Below are 18,726 nucleotides of genomic sequence, written 5' to 3' on the forward strand. Positions count from 1 at the left end.
TTACAAAACATTAACTCAAAATGGAATAACAGTCAATCAGACAATTAATTTTGGAAACAATTCTTCCACAGCTTCCTGTAACATTCTCACATATTTTAAAATTTGAAATAAACAAGAAACAATTCAAACTTCGAAATTTGTAAAATTCAGTTGCAGTCACAGTCCTCACTCAGTGTTGGAAATATGACCTTTGCGTTTCAGCATCAGTTCTTGCTTGTGATGTAGCTATTGTGTTCAATATGCTACTTTACTTCTGCTGTGCTAAAAAGGAGTTGGGTTGTCAGTTTATTTCGGTAGAGTCATGATGGGCACCTGTTTTCTAGCACAATTGCTCCTGGACCAGTTTTCTGTGGCATCATTTCTTGTCCAGTGCACAGCAGGTTTGAGGTTTACCATTTCTGTGTAAGCTTCAACCTAAGCCATCTACCCTATTGTGCTATGTTACAGATCTAACAGAACTTGAAGATCTTTATTTGCAGTCCTTTGACTCTGTGTTTTGAAAACAGCTTTAAACACAACAGAAAAGCAGTATATGGACAGGTGTGGATATCTGGATTTGCAGGGCTGTGGACAGTGCATTCATTTTAGCTTTTGAAATGGAAAATATTTTGGTCAAAACCAGAACATATGGTAAATGCCAGATCCCAACTTTGCTGAAAAATCTGACATTGTGTATCTGTCTGTATATGAAGAGCTCAGAACCGTTCTGTTGTTATGTTCTTTTATTTTAGATATGTTACCAAGAATAATTAAGTATTATGTGGGTGTTCAGTAAGAAAAAAAAAAAAATGTTTGCATCAGTGGGTATTGAAACATTTGCCGGTTTTGCTTTTCTTGACAGCTTTTTGGAAACTGCAGCCTATTTCTGTATGAAAACAAAAATGGGAGAGAAAGAGGTTTCCCCACATTCTTTCTTCAGTATTTGGCATGAATTCAGTTCTGACTTCAAAGACTTCTGGAAGAAGGAAAACAAACTTATTCTTCAAGAAAGGTACATTTGTTTGTTTGTTCAAAGGCTTTTCTAAGAGAAGGTTATTGAGAGCAATCACACAGAAACCAGTCAGCCTCACTTTGTTAGCACACAACCTGTTGAATGCCTTTTGGAGGTTTTTTTGTTTTGGTGTTTTGTTTTGTTGTTGTTGTTTGTTTTTTGTTGGTTTTTTTTTTTTTTTTTTTTAACAGATTCCACCACACACCCCCCCAGTTGTCATGGTTCTTGAATGTGACATTAACATGAATTTGTGCTAAATTATTTTCGGGACTATTATTGGAACAATGTTTTCACCAGAGCATGTAACCACTATACGACTATGAATTCCAGGAATGGGAGCTTCTTTCAGGTCTGAAAGTTGATTAAAGATTTCCCATTAGAATATTTAGTAAAATCAAGTCAAGGCATCAAAGCATGACATATTGTAAACATTTGTCTAATGAAGTTAGGGAAAGAGGAAGGAAAGTAGGAAGAAAGAAGGAATAAGTCAACTGACTGACCCTATGTTAAGAAAAGACTCAGAGTGAACGATATTGCAAATCACAGCCCATGGACATGAGCACGCGTGGTATATATGGCACAAAGAAATGACACAGTAGTTTTGAAAAATTAGCTATAGTGTCTGGTCCATGTATTAGAAGAGCTATGAAGTTTGCTTTCATCTGCATGCAGATATTGCTTTGCGGGTGCCCTTGTTTATAAAAATTATGCCAAGAATTAATCAGTTGTTAAAAAAGTAATAGATGTCGTATAAGGACAAATTAAACAAATACAAACATGAAAACTGTAAGCACTGTTATATAATCCTACATCTGTTAGCAACTGGAGTGACCTCGGGGCTACAGATAATGAAGCTACTTCTGAGCCTTAACATTAACAGGATCGAAGCTTTATGTTCATTAAATGATTGCTATCTGACAAGAACAGGCCTCTTTTTCAAGAGTACTCACCCTATGTATTTGTCACAGACATGAGATTACTTGTTTAGGAGCTTATGAAAGCTTGCCCCAGATACCTATGTGGTCAATGTCATGTACGCTATATGTATTTTGTGTAAGTGGGTACATTTTGGAACAAGCAGTCTTACAGTTAAGAAAACTGGATTCTGCTCCTGTTGCAAGAGTGTGCAGCAAAGGCTAGCACATACAGCAGCTCTCCAGGGATCTATTTCATTTCACTGACTGACTTAATTTTATGTAGTTAAGTATATCTCTTTGGAATTGAGATGACAGTTAAATACTATCTTTGGTTTCCTGTGCAGGGATTTAGCTGCTAAGTTAATACAGGTTAATTTAATCTATTTTTTATAAAACAGTACTTAAGAAAAATGTCCTTTCATTTCAAAATAGTAGGCTATTTTTCTAAAAACAGATCAACAAAAATCCTCCAGAGGGTTCTCACTGCAAAATATTTTTCTTTAAAAAAATTAGCTAAAAAAAGCACAAATCTTCTTCCTCCTATTTTTCTTATACGTCTAAAGCTTAAGAGAAGAATGGGATTGTGATACAATCATCTAATGCTGTTTTAGTTCAGTGTATGTGTATGCTAAGAGGATGTGCTGAAGCAGCAGAGGAGAAAAGTATCTGCCAGCTGGGCCCTTCTAGGGCAAGGGTGTTTTTAGCCTAAATAGAAGTGAGCATGTATAACTTACAAAAATGGCTCTAGGTGCAGGATGTGACAGGGAAGGGAAAGGACAGTGAAAAAGGGCCTGCAGTGGAGTATATTTTGCCTTCAATCATAGTTCAACCTAATATCTGAAGTTGTCCTTCAGGCTTTTTTTCTTGATTTTACATTTCCACTTTTCTTAGTGAAAGACAAGATGCTGTGATGTGAAATATTGAGAAGTCAAAGGAGAAAAATCTTGATAGAAAAATAAGCGTTGCCCAAAGGTGTAAGAGTGTACAGTGAAATGGTTTTCAAAATCTCAGCCTAGATCAACAGATCTGTAGGTGTCAGAAATATGGAATCTGCCTATTGCCACCAAAATAAAAATTATTGTTTCATGAAACTAGATTTTCCTCTTTAGTTGATGTTCTTGAAAGTTTCTATACTGCTAAAGTTGAAGAGCAGGCTAGAACATTAATGGTCAAAGTAACTCTGTAGTTTTTCATTGATGGCAAACTCAAGTGACATACAGTGAAACTTCATTTTAAAGTATTGCAGTATGCCGCATTTGGTAAATTATTTACCAGGTTCCTGCCTCATGAAGCACATTTTAATTATTATAATTATTTATTAAATGTAGAACTTTTTTTTCTTTTTTTCTTTAGTTTGATCATCTTTATTTCTCACCCCTGGTTGGTTTTGGTGGATTTTTTGCCTCTTCTCCTTATACCTTAGTGTTTATTTTAATAAACTTTTATGCTATAGGCAATGATTCTAAAATATTTTATATCCCAGTTTCTATATGGACTGTTAAGAGAGGCTCTTCCTCATTTAGTCTCTGCAAATATGAGTCACACTGTTTTACAATAATTTACCCAAAGGCTTTCATAGATGGTATTTCCCAAGGTCGTACTACTTTTTGTTACTGATGTGTACGTTTTAAAGAAAGCAGTCAGCCAGTTCTTACTTTAAACACTTTTCACTTGGCATTTCAACTTGTATATTGGTTTGCCAGGCATTTATATGCCAAAGATAAACATTGAAGTGTCAGGCTTTGAATTTCCTTACAAGAAGAGGAGCGGAAAAAAAAGAAGAGAAATGGTGCAAGGTTAAAAACAAGTTAATTTTTCTGAAGTTTTTTACTACTTTCACTCAGTTCTCTCACTTGAAATAAAGCAGAACTGGAAAATACCAGCTGTACAGAAAATTATGCATGATAAACTGTTAAATATAGTAGCAATAAAAAGAAAAATGCACCTGAAAATTACACTGAAAGCATAGGTCTGCCAAAAGGTTTTCTGAACAGTACTATTTTTTTTTTTTTGGTGGTCAAAGGCTAACTGCAATCAAGGCTAACTGGGGCATTCCGATAGAAATTGTTATCTGGGTTATTTATAGAGTTCTCAAAAATATTTTGTGGAGGTTGAAATTTCTAATGCTGTGTCTATCCTAAAGACATATCCTTTTAAGTGAAAATTTTCAAAGTAATAGAACTTATTTTTAATTAAGCAATTTAAAAAAAAGAAAAAAAAAAAAGGAAAATCATAACCAAACCTGACAGAACATGTTCTGAGTTTTAAAATGTTGTTGTTAGCATTTTCCTTTCATTATATATTTTATGCATCATAGGTCTATGCTTTGCATTCATTCTTTGAAAACTCTTCAAAGGTAACTGTCAGTATAGCTTCCATTTTACATGTGGTCAGCAGGGAAGCCAAGAAGAGCTGACATATTTTCCCCTAATACTTTTTCAATGCTGTTTGAAAAAACAAGTGTTATTTTGAATCTTGCAAGCTTCAGGTTCAGCATCCTCATTATCTATACATGTATTTCAGTTGCTGCATACCTTGAGATGCATGTTGCTCTCAAATACGTATTGTCAGATAACGCACAGCTGCAGTGACAGCTATGCAAAAGTCTCACCTTCTTAGGAAAACTCAGGGAATCACACCACCAATCTTCAAATGCTTTTTTTTCTCCTGTAGTGAGAGCAAGGGTCTTGTACAAAGTGACATAAATATATGAACTCTTTTCTCATAAATCTCTGTCTTTATTTCATCCCCACCCCAATTTCTTTATATTTTGGAAGTAGAGCTATTCAATGTTAAGTGCAGTTTTCCAGTCTAGTACTTCTGTGAAGCAAGAAGTATGTTAATTCTTCTTGACATTCAGCAAAGGTCTACAGAACTGTTGGCCGGACACTACTCTTTTCCTTGGAACCAGGAAAAGATAGCCTGTCTTAGGAATTTAAAGATAAAAAAGCTTATGAGGCAACAAGTAATATAACCCTACAGAGGGAAGTCTTGAAAAGTTATGATCAATGTGAAAAAAAAGGAGAGGGGGAAGGAGAAGAAGGGGAGGAAAAAAAGTTAAGCAACTGCTGGGCATGCCAATCAAATACGGAATCTGCGAATCCTTGGTAGCTAAACGTACAGTTATTTATCAGAAAATATCATATTGGTGTGGACAGCAATGATCCATCTTTAGGACTACAACTTCACCTTTTCTTTATGACCATGAAACATACCCTTGCTCATTATAGTAACAAAAAGCAGTCCTTTCAGAAATTTTATGTTTTAAAGAAATGTTCTATTGCTGTCAAAAGCTAATATCTATATCATTAGGCCTCAGATGTCAGTTCAGATCTTACTAGAAACAGGTCAATAATAAGACAGAAACATGTCTGCAAGGTGACAGCTCCACCTTTCCTTTCTCTGGGTACGAGTGAGATACCGACTTTTGTTTGTGCTCTCCAGCTCTGGACATGCTTCTATTTCTTCAGATTGTTTGCTGTTCCAGAAGGCCTGCAACCTTGCAAAGATAAACATAAGAGGGGAAAGAAAGTTGTGTTTTGGAAGGGGCAGGAGAAGAGAAAAAGAGACAGATATAAGCGCCCTGTGTGTACATAAGGTATATGTTGCTCATAAGCTCAGTCTGGCCCTTGCCTTTATGAAGAGGCATGTTGCTGAACAGAGAGACTCCATCAGGAATGCCAGCAGAGGAGGGTTCATAAACAGGATCAACATGACGGTAAAATTCTGTCAGTCCCTGATATCTTTGCATCACACTAAGCTTGAGAATTTCTTTTGGCTGACTTTATTCAACCCTTTAACTCCCACGATAAATCTTTGACACATTAAAAATAATCTATAAGCTCAAAAAAAAAAAGCACTCATCTCTCAAATATAAAAGTTGCCCATTCCCATAAGAATAGCAGTTAAGCTGGCACCTGGTGTGTCACACTGTGTATATCTAGATGAAAGAGAGATTCCTGGCCAGCATGTCTCCACAGCTCATTGATCTCCCTCTGCAGAAAGACTGGTATGTCTCCCTACAGACTCCTCGGCAGGATGATTTAAAACTTGCCGTTGAGCAATTTAAAGTCTGGCATTGGATATCTGTACATTGCACAGTGAGGAGCATATTGGTAAGCTGCCACTTCTGCGTGCAGAGGAGGGCATTAAATCCCACAGCACGAGCAATGTCCTCTTAGAGTAATTTAAGGGATATTTTGTTAACGCTTTTAATAGGAACCAGTGAGTCAGACTTGAGAGTGAGAAATCGGGGGACATGGGAGTATGCACTTGCAAAGAAATGTGGAGATGGAAGGAAAGAGGAGAAAAATGTATGTGGAGTGGCAACATGAGAGGGAAATGAACATGTGGAGTATGTTTACTGGGGTCACACTTTGCTTGGCATGCTATTATAATGCCAGCTAAAAGCTCCAAGCATTATGTTTGTAAGTAGTTATGGAAAGATACATTTTCTGACTTGGGAACTTTAATCTCAATTGAGTTGCATGCCGGTAGGCTTGGTTTTACAACTTATAATGACATTTCAACACAGAATGCAGCTTACATGACTTTTAGTTGAATAATTAAAAGGATCTTCAGGTTTTGGGAGTATTTAAAAAAATTAACTTAAGTAAATTAGCTTTCTGATCAGAAAATACTGTTACAGGAATTGGAAAATCTACTTAAAAGAGGCCTAAACACACCAAAGATTCAGAAGCTAGGATCAGTCCTTTGAGGCAGTGCCTCACAAAGAGACGATTTTCTGTCCAGCTGAGGGAAGTTGCTCAACATTTCAGTACTTTTTTTTTTCTTTTTCCTTCCTTGTGCACTTTCAGCAACTACTCTTTTTTTCAATGAAAACACCATCATTTTATGGTTAGGGGAGGAGAGACATGACTTTAATTTTTAGCATTGCTATTGAAAGAAAAGTTTGTGAAAAATAAAAGCATTTGGAGATAAGTTTCTCAATCTGGATCTTTGGTAAAAATTACTTCTAAATATCCCAGTTTAACATTTTTAAGTAATACTGTGTTTTGTAAGGCAGGAACAAATCTTTCCATTTGCAGTTGCAACTGTAAGCCAATTGGTGCATACAAATAGTAAACTTAAAAAGTGTGAAAAATCTAGTAAAAAACTAGTTCAAAATCTGTGCTCTTTCCCAATTTTTGTGACTTGCATGAGGCCAAACTCCAGAATGCCCCACATAAAACAGCAGATGGGCTTTTCAGCAGTCTTTATTTATTTAGTGCTGTGTTGTACTATGCTGGTATGTTACATCGCATCCTAATATGTGTGTTGTGCATAAAAGGAGATAGATACCAATCATCTCATAATGAATTTTGCAGGCTGTTTTCATGGCTGTAATGTCAGGCCGGGTGTGACAATACCACAATTCCTACCATACAGTGATCTTTTCAGTTATTTTAACCCTTTCCTGTTCATCACTTCTTGAAAAAAGAATGACATTTGCCTATGATAAAAATCAGCCCAACATACTCAATAGATATTTGCATACTGGTGAAAAATACAATACCACTAAAAATTTCAGCCTGATTTTTTGACAAGAGGTGCTACACTTCCTATACTTGTGATGTTTTCATTCCCAGGCAAAGTGATCACTTTGGCATTTGAGGTGCAGTAAAATATTATAATGTTTTACAAATGAGCATCTTTTGTCATTAAAATATTAGTCCCCAAAAGATTGTAATGCTCACAGACTTAAAATCTACCGGTAACACAGACTGGTCCTGAACTACTGAAGATGTTAGATTCTTTGGTTGCTGAGAGTTTGCCTGACCAGAGCATGGAGTTGGCATAATAATGGCAACATCCATTATGTGTAAGTGCATGGCAGCGTGCATTTTTAATGGTATGAGTACAGGGATAGTCTGATATCAGGGAGTTTTGTTTCACATTTTTGGGAAGAGCCTCACTGTGTCTGCAGTGTGTCATTTTCAGTCATTATATCACTATGAAAGGGCAATGTTTAATATGATTATTTTCACCTGATGCAGCAAAGTTGGAGGCCTCTCATTTTCCCATTTCCTGCACTGGAGATCTCTAATTCTGTGGCTCTCCAGCTGACTACTAGGTTTTGGGTTGTTTTTTGTGTGGGTGTTTCCCCCCCCCCCCCCCCCCCCCCCGGTTTTTTTTTTCCTTTTTTTTTTTTTCCTAGTGATTTCTTTTATTCACTCAATTATCATCTTTGCTTGTACTGCCAATCTCGTAGCTATCAATTATACAATGTAGTAGCCCCAGTATACCCAATGCAGCAATTCAACTATCCAGGGTATGTCTCCATATCCTCTTTAAGATAGTAGTCTCCTCCACATAGTCTGTTCACTGAGACTTTTCTCATTTTTGCATACTGCATTTTTTCCTTCTTTTACCTCATCTGATGCTTAAAAATGTTTTACAGCAAACATGTAGTTTCACATTTCCGTTCACTCACAAGTTTCCTTTCTTTTGCTTGCTGATTATGTTACCAGTTTTACCTCACCTCCAGTCTTGTTCCTTTCCCTTATCATTTCCTGTTGAATTTCCTAACCAAATAGCCCAAAATGCAGCCTGCTTCGAGAGCTGGCTTCAGTTCCAAAAAAACAATGGAAGGTGATGACTATCTTTTCTTAGAGCAACCTCAAGTTTCATATGCAAAGTCAGTACGAAAGTGATTTCCATCTTGCCTGAAGGTAGCCAGGTATAGCCTGAAATACTGATCACTTTGACAAGAAACAAATATGAATTCTTCAATAGCAGAAGTCAAGTAATGTATTTAAGTGGGTACATCCACATTCATAGTTTATTTGAATCACAGCCACACTTAACAGTTTAATTCTTTACATCATTATATTTTCAAGTTGAAACTTTCTTTAATGTTGAAGTTATCATCTTTAAAACATATTTCAACAATATCCTTTTTTGTATTTATGCACATCTGTATATCTCTGCACAGCTAAGAGCAGAATCCCTAGATCATCGAGAATATGATTGCCAGATAGAACTGAGTGAAAATGAATACTTCTGAATTGAAATTCTTTCGGAGTGTTTTGAAGTGTGTTGTGGATTACAGTAAGACTGCAAGTGGGAAGGCCTCATTTTCATTTCAGTTGACCTCAATTTCGGTTGGCCTTGAAACCTTATTTTAGGCCCACTTGACATGATGCACACTGAAGAAAATCTGAAATGTATTCCCCAAAGTGTACTCTACACTGTTGACAGAAAAGGGATCTTATTCAGGGTCCTGCTACAGGTTAGTCTCTGTGTTAAGTGGCCAGATTAAAACATTTTAACCTATTTGTCCTTGGTTCTCGGAGCCAAAGTATGATTAATCACTGCTTCTTTTGGGTAGCCATTGTCTGCTTCATAGTCCTTGAAGTAAGCATGCAAGGAGCTGGCAGGGGTATCAAGATAGTCTAATACATAATCTCTTTCTTTGTTGGTAGGCAGAGGTTAGTTTCATCAGCCAGTTTGATGGGACCAGGTACATTACAGTGTGCTTCTTATCTGTATAAAGTCTTTGCAGTCAGTTACTGAATCATATCTATGTCAACACTTTTTTTTTTTTTTTTTTCCCCTAAGAAGAATCTCCTTAGCAAAAAAATCATTTCGATATTTTAGTAACTGGGTCAAAGAATAAAATATAGGTGTATTGCTTTGGAAGAGTTTTCAAAGAAAGAGTTTTAGAACTTTATGCTCCTGTAGTCTGAAAGATGTCTGGCACTTGATATTTTTCCTGAGGATTTTTTCATTAATTTTTATTTGTAAAGGTACTATATTTATTATATACAAGTATTTCTAACGCAGGCAAACCTAAATAAAATATTTGGCAACACCCCTTTTAGTCATTTGATAATAAGCACTTAGCAGTATAAAGAGTATTGCCTCAGCTTTGTTTTATATTAGAAAATACAGAATATCTGCAGAGAAATGTCTTTTGGGTTTCATGAACTACACTGTCAAACTGTAAAAGTAGTGCCTGAGTTTATCACAGAAGTTTTTTAAATAGCAGAGCTGCTCATAGGCATATCATCTTCCAGTCTTCTCACTGTGCTTACATTTGTCATATTGTAGTGCTCAATAGTGAAGTGTAAGGCTACCAAGCCTTGATGGAGCCGGCAGGAAATGAATCTGTCTGCCGCAGATACTTCGGACAAAATTATTAATGTTTAGTGGCACGGATGTGGCTCCCCACCCCCCACCCCCCCCCCCCCCCCCGCCCCGTAGGTTGAATGATGACAGAAAGTTTCTAAGCCTTGATAAGGTTGTGGCCAGGCTGGCCTTTGGTCTAGAAGGTAGCTAAAGGTACTCCGTCTTATGGGTTTGTAAGGATGTCTGGTTTCTTTTTCCTGCGTGTGAGCCAATGTGTAACTTGCTTATTCATATTACAGACTTTCTTTAAACTTAGTCATAGTTTGAATATGTTTGTCTCTCAATAAATGTGAAGTAGAAGGAGGTGAGAGTGCTGGGGAACTGTTTTTTGTTACGATGGAAATAAGAAACAATTATTTCCTTTGTTACAGGTGACAATGATTAGACTCTCTGAATCTTAAGTAGCAGATTTGGAGACCTGAATTCTTGGGGTCTGTGAGACTGGCTGTTCATTCACTTGTAGATTTTTTATTTTTATTTTTTTTTAAACTGATCCATGGATTGTCCACTGTTGTACATTCCCTACATGTTTTCTTATTGTTGGGGCTCTTTTGGAAGTATATCCTTTCTGAAATAATGCAAGCAATGCTTTAGCTGAATTCAATATTTAAAGAGAGGTATTTGTCCAGATTCAAGTTATGAACACTTTCAGTAAGTGTTTATGGAATATGCCCTGGGCCTGATGTTGGGTCCACTGCTGTTAATACCTCTGCTCTTCAGGTTACTAAAGTGAGAGTTAAGCAACACTCTAGTTGTTTAGGCTGAAGAGACTAGGTTTTGTGGGATTATGTTCTTATTAAGACAAAATCAATAAATTATTTGGGAAAAGAAGTAACAGGCAAAAATTGGTAATGCAGCTAGTGTTATCTTTTCTATCAAACTGATACGCTCACTTTTAAGCCAGAATTGACATGTGATGGGACAGAGGTTGATAGCTAATGAGCTAGTCAGTTTACTGAAAGTGAGTTTAAGAAGCAGTCAAAAAGTATGAAATGATAGTTTTAAGCATCAGTCTAGCAAAGAAACTTAGCACTCTCTAAGCTTGCAAATTACTCCAATCCCAATTACCAGGTTAATTGTACCACCCGGCTTCTTCAAAAGTGCATCACGTCCCTTGTCACCTCCATCTTACCCACTCTCAGATCATGCCTTGAGGATCTGTCCTGCCTCTGAGTATTTGGTTGCACTTGAGAGCAGTGCTATAAAGGGCCTCTAAAAAGAAAGTAGCATAGAACTAAATAATTTAGGTAAAAACAGATCTTCAGAACAATAAATCAATCTATACACATGCCTGTCTTTGCCTAAAGGTCATAATTCTCAGAAACTGGGGAACACCCACCTTCCTCAGACTCTTTTTTTCACAGCCTTTCCCCATGGCAGCCTATCTTTCCACACAGGTCCTGCCAATTGAATCCCCACTCCTTTCCTAGGAACCTCGTCTTAACTGTTTCATGCTCTTTGAGCTCTTTGTGCTCTGCATTTGCAGAGCAGCAGTGTCACTTTGGCCTGGAGCCTGGAAGTATGTCATTGTCTGCAATTGCTTCCCCTTTTGTGGCTGTTAGGAGGTTCACAACGGCTTTTGTGGTGTTTTCTCCAAATATCCTCTTCCCTTCTCCCAGTATTGAATTAGATCCATTAATTTCTTCATTAAGCTCTAGCAACTCACCATAGTTGAATAGCTAATCCAGCCTTCCTGACATAACCACTCCTGTTCATACAACTTTTGAACCTTTTGGTCCTAGATTATTATCTCGCACCTCCACACTGATCAGGGTCTCATCGAAGTCAGTGGGGAGTAGTGCAGGAAAAGCCTGAGCAAGGGAAGTTATGCAGGAATTTACCACTGTGAGAAATAAAACTTGAACCAGGCATGAACTGATAGAAGCAAGGTGATTTTCCCCAGATCTTGTTAGTTTCATGGAAGGGAAGATGAAGAAGCATTCAGGGTCAGTGGTGAAAACCTAAGACAAAAAGTCGACAGTGGCAATAAAGTTATTCTCTAACTGAATTAAGACCGTTGCCCTTAATTCAAAGGTAACCGTTCATCTGCTTTTCTAGATCTCATAGCTTAAATGGTTCTGATGTTCATATCAAAACACATCCTTTTGTTCTTCCAGAAGAATTAAATATTTTAATTTTATGTTTAATAAAATCCTAATTTAGTTGAATGATCAGTGTTCAGAAAAAACACTTGCACACTGCAGAAATTGGTATCAGTTCCACTGGTTTAAGATTTATCACTGTGGAAGGTGAATGATTGCCTTTATATTTCACCAGTCTGATGACTTTTCTTTTATAGATACAGCTGTAGATTTATACAGTTCTCTACACTTCCAGTTTTAACGTGATCATAAACTAAGCCTCCCGACATTGAGCCATCAGTGTGCCAGGTTGGACTTGATGATCTTAAAGGTTTTTTCCAACCTAGTTGATTCTATGATTCTCTCTTTACACTTCCAAGGACATTTCTTGGTGAAGAAGTATACATGGCTTCAGTGAATCTCTATCCAACCACTTTGAATCTTCCTGCACAGGGAACAGGATGGGGGCCAAGAGGCAGCTAACTGTCCCAAACCCACACAGTGAGTCAGTGATATGGTTGCAACTGAGTGGCTGCTAGTTCTCACCTTTAAATGCTTTAGGGAGTAATGCTTCTCATCTTCTGCATTCCCATCGATATGAATAAATAGGCTCAAACTCCAAGGAATTTCACAAAAGTTCCCAAAAACTTGAGGACCGCAACCGTATGAATGAGACCAGAACCTCTTACATAATCCTAGACAAATGGGTAGCAGAAGCTTGAGGTGGTCATTTACCAGCCTGGAGGCTGTATATCATTTTTTTAAGATGATTTTAAGAACCTAAGGGACCCAGAAGTTCTGACTTCCTCTCTCACCTGACTTCCTCTCTCACAGAGTGGAATTGTTGTTAACCTTGTGCTGTTTCAAGCAGAGACAGCTTTTCTCCAAATAGCTATTTCTCCTGTAGAAGCAGAACTTTTACAGATGTTACGCTTGCAGTGGCACTTAATGGGACCTGCTTTTTAGAAAATCAGCCCTATCACTGCATTATCAATGTTTACGTTCTGCATGAGGATTTCTGTTATGAATTAAAGTGAGACTCACAGAGAGCTGTGCTGTCTTATGACCCAGGATGTTAGACAAGCAGTGGATAATCTATCCTGGAAGGGCATATTTAGATGGGACAAAGACTGGAACTAAAGATTCCCTAACATTTCCTGAGAATAACATCTGGATCTCTGTGAACTGGTTTGGTAAATATTTTTGTGTGTTACATATGCTGTCATGCCAAGTAGTCTGAATACCTGCATATATTACGTTTCTTCTATGAAACAGTCATTTTGATAAGCTTGATAGTGCTTGTACAGCCCCTGGGATTTGATACTAATTTCCTCCTAAGGAACATTTTATTTTTTATCTAAATAATTTCTATCAGTGAAAGAAGCCAGTTATAGCTGTATTGGAAAAAAAGGAAATTATATGATAGACATGACATTTTATATCTGTCTTTGTAAGAGTGGCTTTTGATGGGTTGGAATGTGTCTGACACCTCCTTTGGATGTAAGTAAACATGAAGCAGAGAAAAGGTGGCATTTTTAGGAAAAAGAAAGTGTCTTTGAATTTTACTGCATCTTGTATCATTTCCATACGCATCTATTTAAAGCTACCACCACATTTTGGCTGACACTTTTACTGAATCTATTTAAATACATTTTAAAGGTGAATTACTTTGCTGTTTGACATTTTTGTTCTATATTATGCTGCAGCAGTCTATCTGATTTGCAGTCAGATAGAAAGTGTTACAGCTTCAAAATAAAAGGTTTCAAAATATTTTTTCCCCTACCTGTGCACGTAAAGGTCTTCCTCCATTAATAAAATATAGGGCCATCAAATGAAGAGAGCAGCTTGTTGGAAGTGCTTGAAAAGAACTGATGTTTAAATTAATTTTTGAAAGTATCAATTTGAAACTTATGAAAAGAATAGGGTGTGTCTGGTGAAGTTGGATAAAGGAGAGATGAATGCAACGGTGGGGTTTTTTTAATGTGCTTAGCAGACCCAGCTGGAGTCTTATTTTCAAAATCTGGCCCTTACCACACACACAAAAAATATTTAAGAATAATAATAACACAAAGTCAGATTCTCACTTTGCCTCAGCGAAATAGCAGACATGCAAGTGGTCTGGAGATGAACCGCAAGGAACCAGCCAAGGATATATCATTTCTTTAATATCATTTTACTGTCATTTCTTTTCTTTTTTCCACTGTTAGATAACAATGAAAAGGCAGAGTAAGTGCCATCTAAAGTCTATATTGTTGGCAAGAACAAGCCAATATAGGACTTACATTTTTATTTTCTACTTTCTTATTTATAAATAATATTCTCATCTGTCATAAAAAAGAAATAAAAATACACCTCACACATTTTAATGCTGTCATATAGAAAGGATTCTATGTACGTCTTTGAAGCTCAGAGAATTCATAATTCAATCTGTATTATCAATGTTTCAATAACCGTGTGTGTTTGTAAGGTTGATCTACAAAATGAGTAAAGATGGTAAAGAAACATTTTACACTGTGCCATGGAATACACCAGACTAATTCTGGCAGACTCCCCATCTGAGTATAGCCCTCTGTCTTTCACAGTTTGTTCTCTACCTGCATGACTAAAAGGACACTTATCAGAAATGTGGCATTTGCTGACATTTCACAAGGCCCTAATTTGGTACCATTTGCCAAGTCAGGAAGCACACTCACTTCTGGAACCTGCTCCTCTCTTTACTTCCAGGCAGCCCAAGTGCATTCATCCCCAGTGGCCATGTAAGCCTTGCTGCTCACCCTCAGCTTTGAAAAGCAAGAGAAGTGTGCAGTGGTGTGCACCACCTTGGTTGTAAACTGCATATTCTATGTTAATTTTCCATTTTTATTTTAAGTTAGAGAGTGAAGACTGGAAATTGAGGTTAAGCTATTTTGCCATTTTAAATACAAACAAAATTGAGTGAAAGGGAAAGATAGGCTGGTGGGTAACTATGTTTAAACGGTTATTACTGAGGTAGGGAATAGATGAAGGCTCTGCAATTGATTATGACTGTCCTTGTAAGTGCCAGAGTCTGATGGTATGGCAACAACAGCCAGAGTGCAAGCACTATTTTGTGGAACATGCTAATGAAAATATGGGAATAAAGTTATCCACTTGTGTCCTCAGGCCGGGACTTGTAAGCTATATACTGTATTTGGAAATATTTTTGTTCTACAGGGATATTTATAAATTTTGTCTCTCTTCAGAGTTAAAGAAGCAGAGGAAGTCTGCAGGCAGAAAAAGGGGAAGTCGCTATACAATATAAGACCAAAACATGACTCTGGAATTGTAAGTAAAAATTGTAGCAATGTTTTTGTTCTCATCACTCATGCTACCTTTCTCTCTTTGCATTTTATAGGTATGTATGTTTCTAATGATGTACTATTTTTTCCTGTGGGGTTTTTCTTTCTCTTTTTTTTATGTCTAAAATTTTCATAAAAGGTGTTAGATTAGCAAACTTGAATGCTGCCTATGACGACTACTCCACAAAATAGAAATAGCACAAGCAAGAAAAGCACGTTATTGTCCCCCTCTCCTCCCTCCCTGTTCCCCTCCTGGGGGCCTCCTCTCCTCCCCGCCAATCTATCTGCATCCCAGTATTGGTGTGGGATGGACCTAGAAGACAGAAAGGAAGCTCCAGTCTTCCAAGCTTATTCAGTCTGTATTCACTCTCTTTTCTACAGTTACAAAATGCAAAGAAGAATTGTGATAGGTATATATTTTTCCAAGTTGGATCCCTATATCAACTACTAGTGGCTTCTCTTCCACTGATCTGGACTTGTTTGGAATAGAAATCCTAGAAAAAGAGAATACTGTGTTCTCACTGTTCTTCTGAAAACAGACATATAACTTTCATAACAGCAGAGGAGCAATTCTAGTCATTCAGTGAAACTTTCTCACTATTATTGTCTAAGCATTGGTAGGAGCTGATTTTGAAGCTGATTTTAAAGAAAATTAATATTCCTCCAGTGAAAAATTAATTTGGCATCTCATATTTAAATTATACCAGTAGCAACTGCCATCAATTAGACTTGTAAAATACTATAACAGAAGATTGTTTCATGTGTCTATGTCCTTGTCTAACCCCCCCAAGGCACTATTTAATATAGCCATTTCTAGTCATGGCTATATTACTGTGAGACATCCTTGAAGTGAAACAGGTGGTAATTTACTGCATTCGAATCTGACACAAGAAGAAATAATGCTGCATTTATTGTTTCTTATTCTGAGTATTTAAGGACAGTTGGCTGTGGTTAGTGCCTCAAGAAATGTAAATAGAGGAGTAGCTTGGTTAGGAATGATAAACTAGATTTTATCTTATCAATTCTATTTGAAACCACATCAAGATGTCATTTTTAAAATAACAAAGCTAACACTGATTTGGATTTCTCCATCTCATCTACATGTTGCCATATGTAAAGAAACTGAGAGTTGGTTTGTTGTTTTTTTTTTTTTACGAAATAACTATAGGCTTAATTATTCCTGTATGATTATTATTTGCACTGAAACTGGGATTTTCAGTGTTACTGAAAATTTGACAGAGTGGAAAGGAAAGTAAACAAATATATTTCACAAGCAGCCTGTAGCTGCAGTCTACTTCATTTCCAGCTTCAAAGGAAATTTATTTGTGAAGTCTTATACTTAGTATAAGACTTCACAAAGTACTTTATTTATACTTAGTACAGTAAGTATAATTAAACATTAGCCTGTATCTTTCCGTGCCCTTCATATTTTCTGAGGTGGTTTTATGTGTACTCAATTTTCTGCCTTTTTAATTTATTTTATTTTTCAGAAAGCAAAGATAAGTATGAAAATCTGAGAGAAGAAAAGCAAAAGCCATTGTTACCTGGTTACCAAAACTCAACATGCCTCTGGGTGGGGAGTGAGGGGGAAGGAAACTACATCATCCCGATCATTTGCTTTCTTGACCTTTTTAAATTTGCTTTTTGTTCTCTAGATTTTTCCACCAATTGGTGTGTTATTGTACATTCATTCACGAATGTAATCACTTTAATGGAGTGCCCAGCAATAGACTAGGTATGGACTTGAAACACCTTCCCTGTACTCTGTATCTCCTTTGCCAGTCAAAAATGATATTTTGTAAAGTGTATGGTATATTACAAAAAGCCCAAGCCAGCATGCATAAAAACTGGCATCTACATCAATTCTGAACATGCTGAAGCATTAAGTTGAACTTCATAAGAATGCTACTCGATACAGTAAAACATTTCCATTCCTGCTGGCAACATCTGTCTAACACAAATACTTCATGGCACTGCACTTAGATTAGGGAAAGAAATGTTACTCCTAGTGAATTGTTTGTATCCGTTTCATGTTGGCATTTGTAGTTTGTATTTTGAATCGTTAAGTGCTGTTTATACAGTATAATCAATGCTTTCCCAACTTGTTTGGTTGCCCTCCATGACTAAATATTTGTGGAACAAGATGTTTACTGTAACTATCTTTAAAATCGATAAGACAGCATACTTTTATTTCATCTTTTGCCAGATAGTGAATGTCAGGCGGTATGGGGGTCAGAAATCCAGCATTTAGGGGAAAAAAAAAAAAAAAAAAAAAAGAGTAAGTGAAAAGCAGGAAAATACAGAAAAGCACAGAAGTATGATAAAGAGTATGAGAGAGATTTGACTATTATAGCTTGTTAATATATAAAGCAGCTAATACTTTTACATGAACATTAGAAGGTATAGTATAGTTTTAACTGCTGATCACTTAAGACAGACAGGCTTTTGGCCACATGTACATGACTTCCCTTTTGAAATTAGCTTTACAGTAATTTAAAACTCCTTTAGAGAGCCATTAAAAGATGCACATGGGGACTGACATTTATGGAAAAGTAGCTGATTCTAGTGACAGAACATAGACTACCAACCAACTGACATCAATTTCATATTTAACAGAATTGCAGACTTTTCCTCCAGGCTTTCAGTGTCCCTGACTAGGAGGTTAATGATTGAAATCTATGACTTAGGGCTTCCATTTTAGACCACATGCTTAATTCCTACTTGCAATCCTGAATTTACTAGATCACTTTTGATATGCTCAACTGGTAACAATCCCTTCCTCCAGTCCTAATTTAAGAGCCCCAAACCAATCAGCCCAATTGACAATATTTTTCTTTCAAAGCACACTTTTCCTGAAAGAGGAGGGAGGTGTGTGCATGCACCTGAATTGGACACATGCTCACAACCTTGGAGCCTGAAAGACACCAGGGTAAGGGAAATGAGCTCTAATCAGCTGGGTTGCATTATTCCCTGTTTAATCTAGCACATCAAGAGTCATTCATAGCTGTCCAGAGGCTAATATACCCTACAGGGTGTCGCAAAAGGAAGTGTGAAATATGACCTCAGGAATCTGTTACTCTTCACATATACCAAGCACTAGAAAAGATGGGGTTTTTCACTATGTGAAAAGCAAGTCTCCTGTTGCTGACAAAACTATGTGAAAATCTGTACTTCTAATAATTTCTAGCAGGGATATAAATTACCAAGAATGGAGTTCTAAAATTTTGTGTTGATGGGAAGTGAAGAGATTATTTGCTGTTAAAAGTAACTTATGGAAAAAACTTTAAAAA

General features: G+C 36.9%; 1 protein-coding gene across 7 annotated transcripts in view; it reads left to right on the forward strand.

Moving 5' to 3' along the window:
* The window catches only part of FMN2 (formin 2), a 155,518-nt gene extending 137,784 nt beyond the window's left edge, over positions 1 to 17,734 (forward strand). For all 7 annotated transcript variants that reach the window (XM_030499644.1, XM_030499649.1, XM_030499648.1 and 4 more), the window contains 3 exons: positions 842 to 991; positions 15,341 to 15,422; positions 16,927 to 17,734. In XM_030499644.1, coding sequence (XP_030355504.1) covers positions 842 to 991; positions 15,341 to 15,422; positions 16,927 to 16,953 — 259 coding nt within the window. In that variant the 3' untranslated portion in view covers positions 16,954 to 17,734. The remainder of the gene's footprint in view (positions 1 to 841; positions 992 to 15,340; positions 15,423 to 16,926) is intronic.
* Positions 17,735 to 18,726: the final 992 nt, after the last annotated feature.

Source organism: Strigops habroptila, chromosome 10 (assembly GCF_004027225.2).
Source record: "Strigops habroptila isolate Jane chromosome 10, bStrHab1.2.pri, whole genome shotgun sequence".
Lineage (NCBI taxonomy): Eukaryota > Metazoa > Chordata > Aves > Psittaciformes > Psittacidae > Strigops > Strigops habroptila.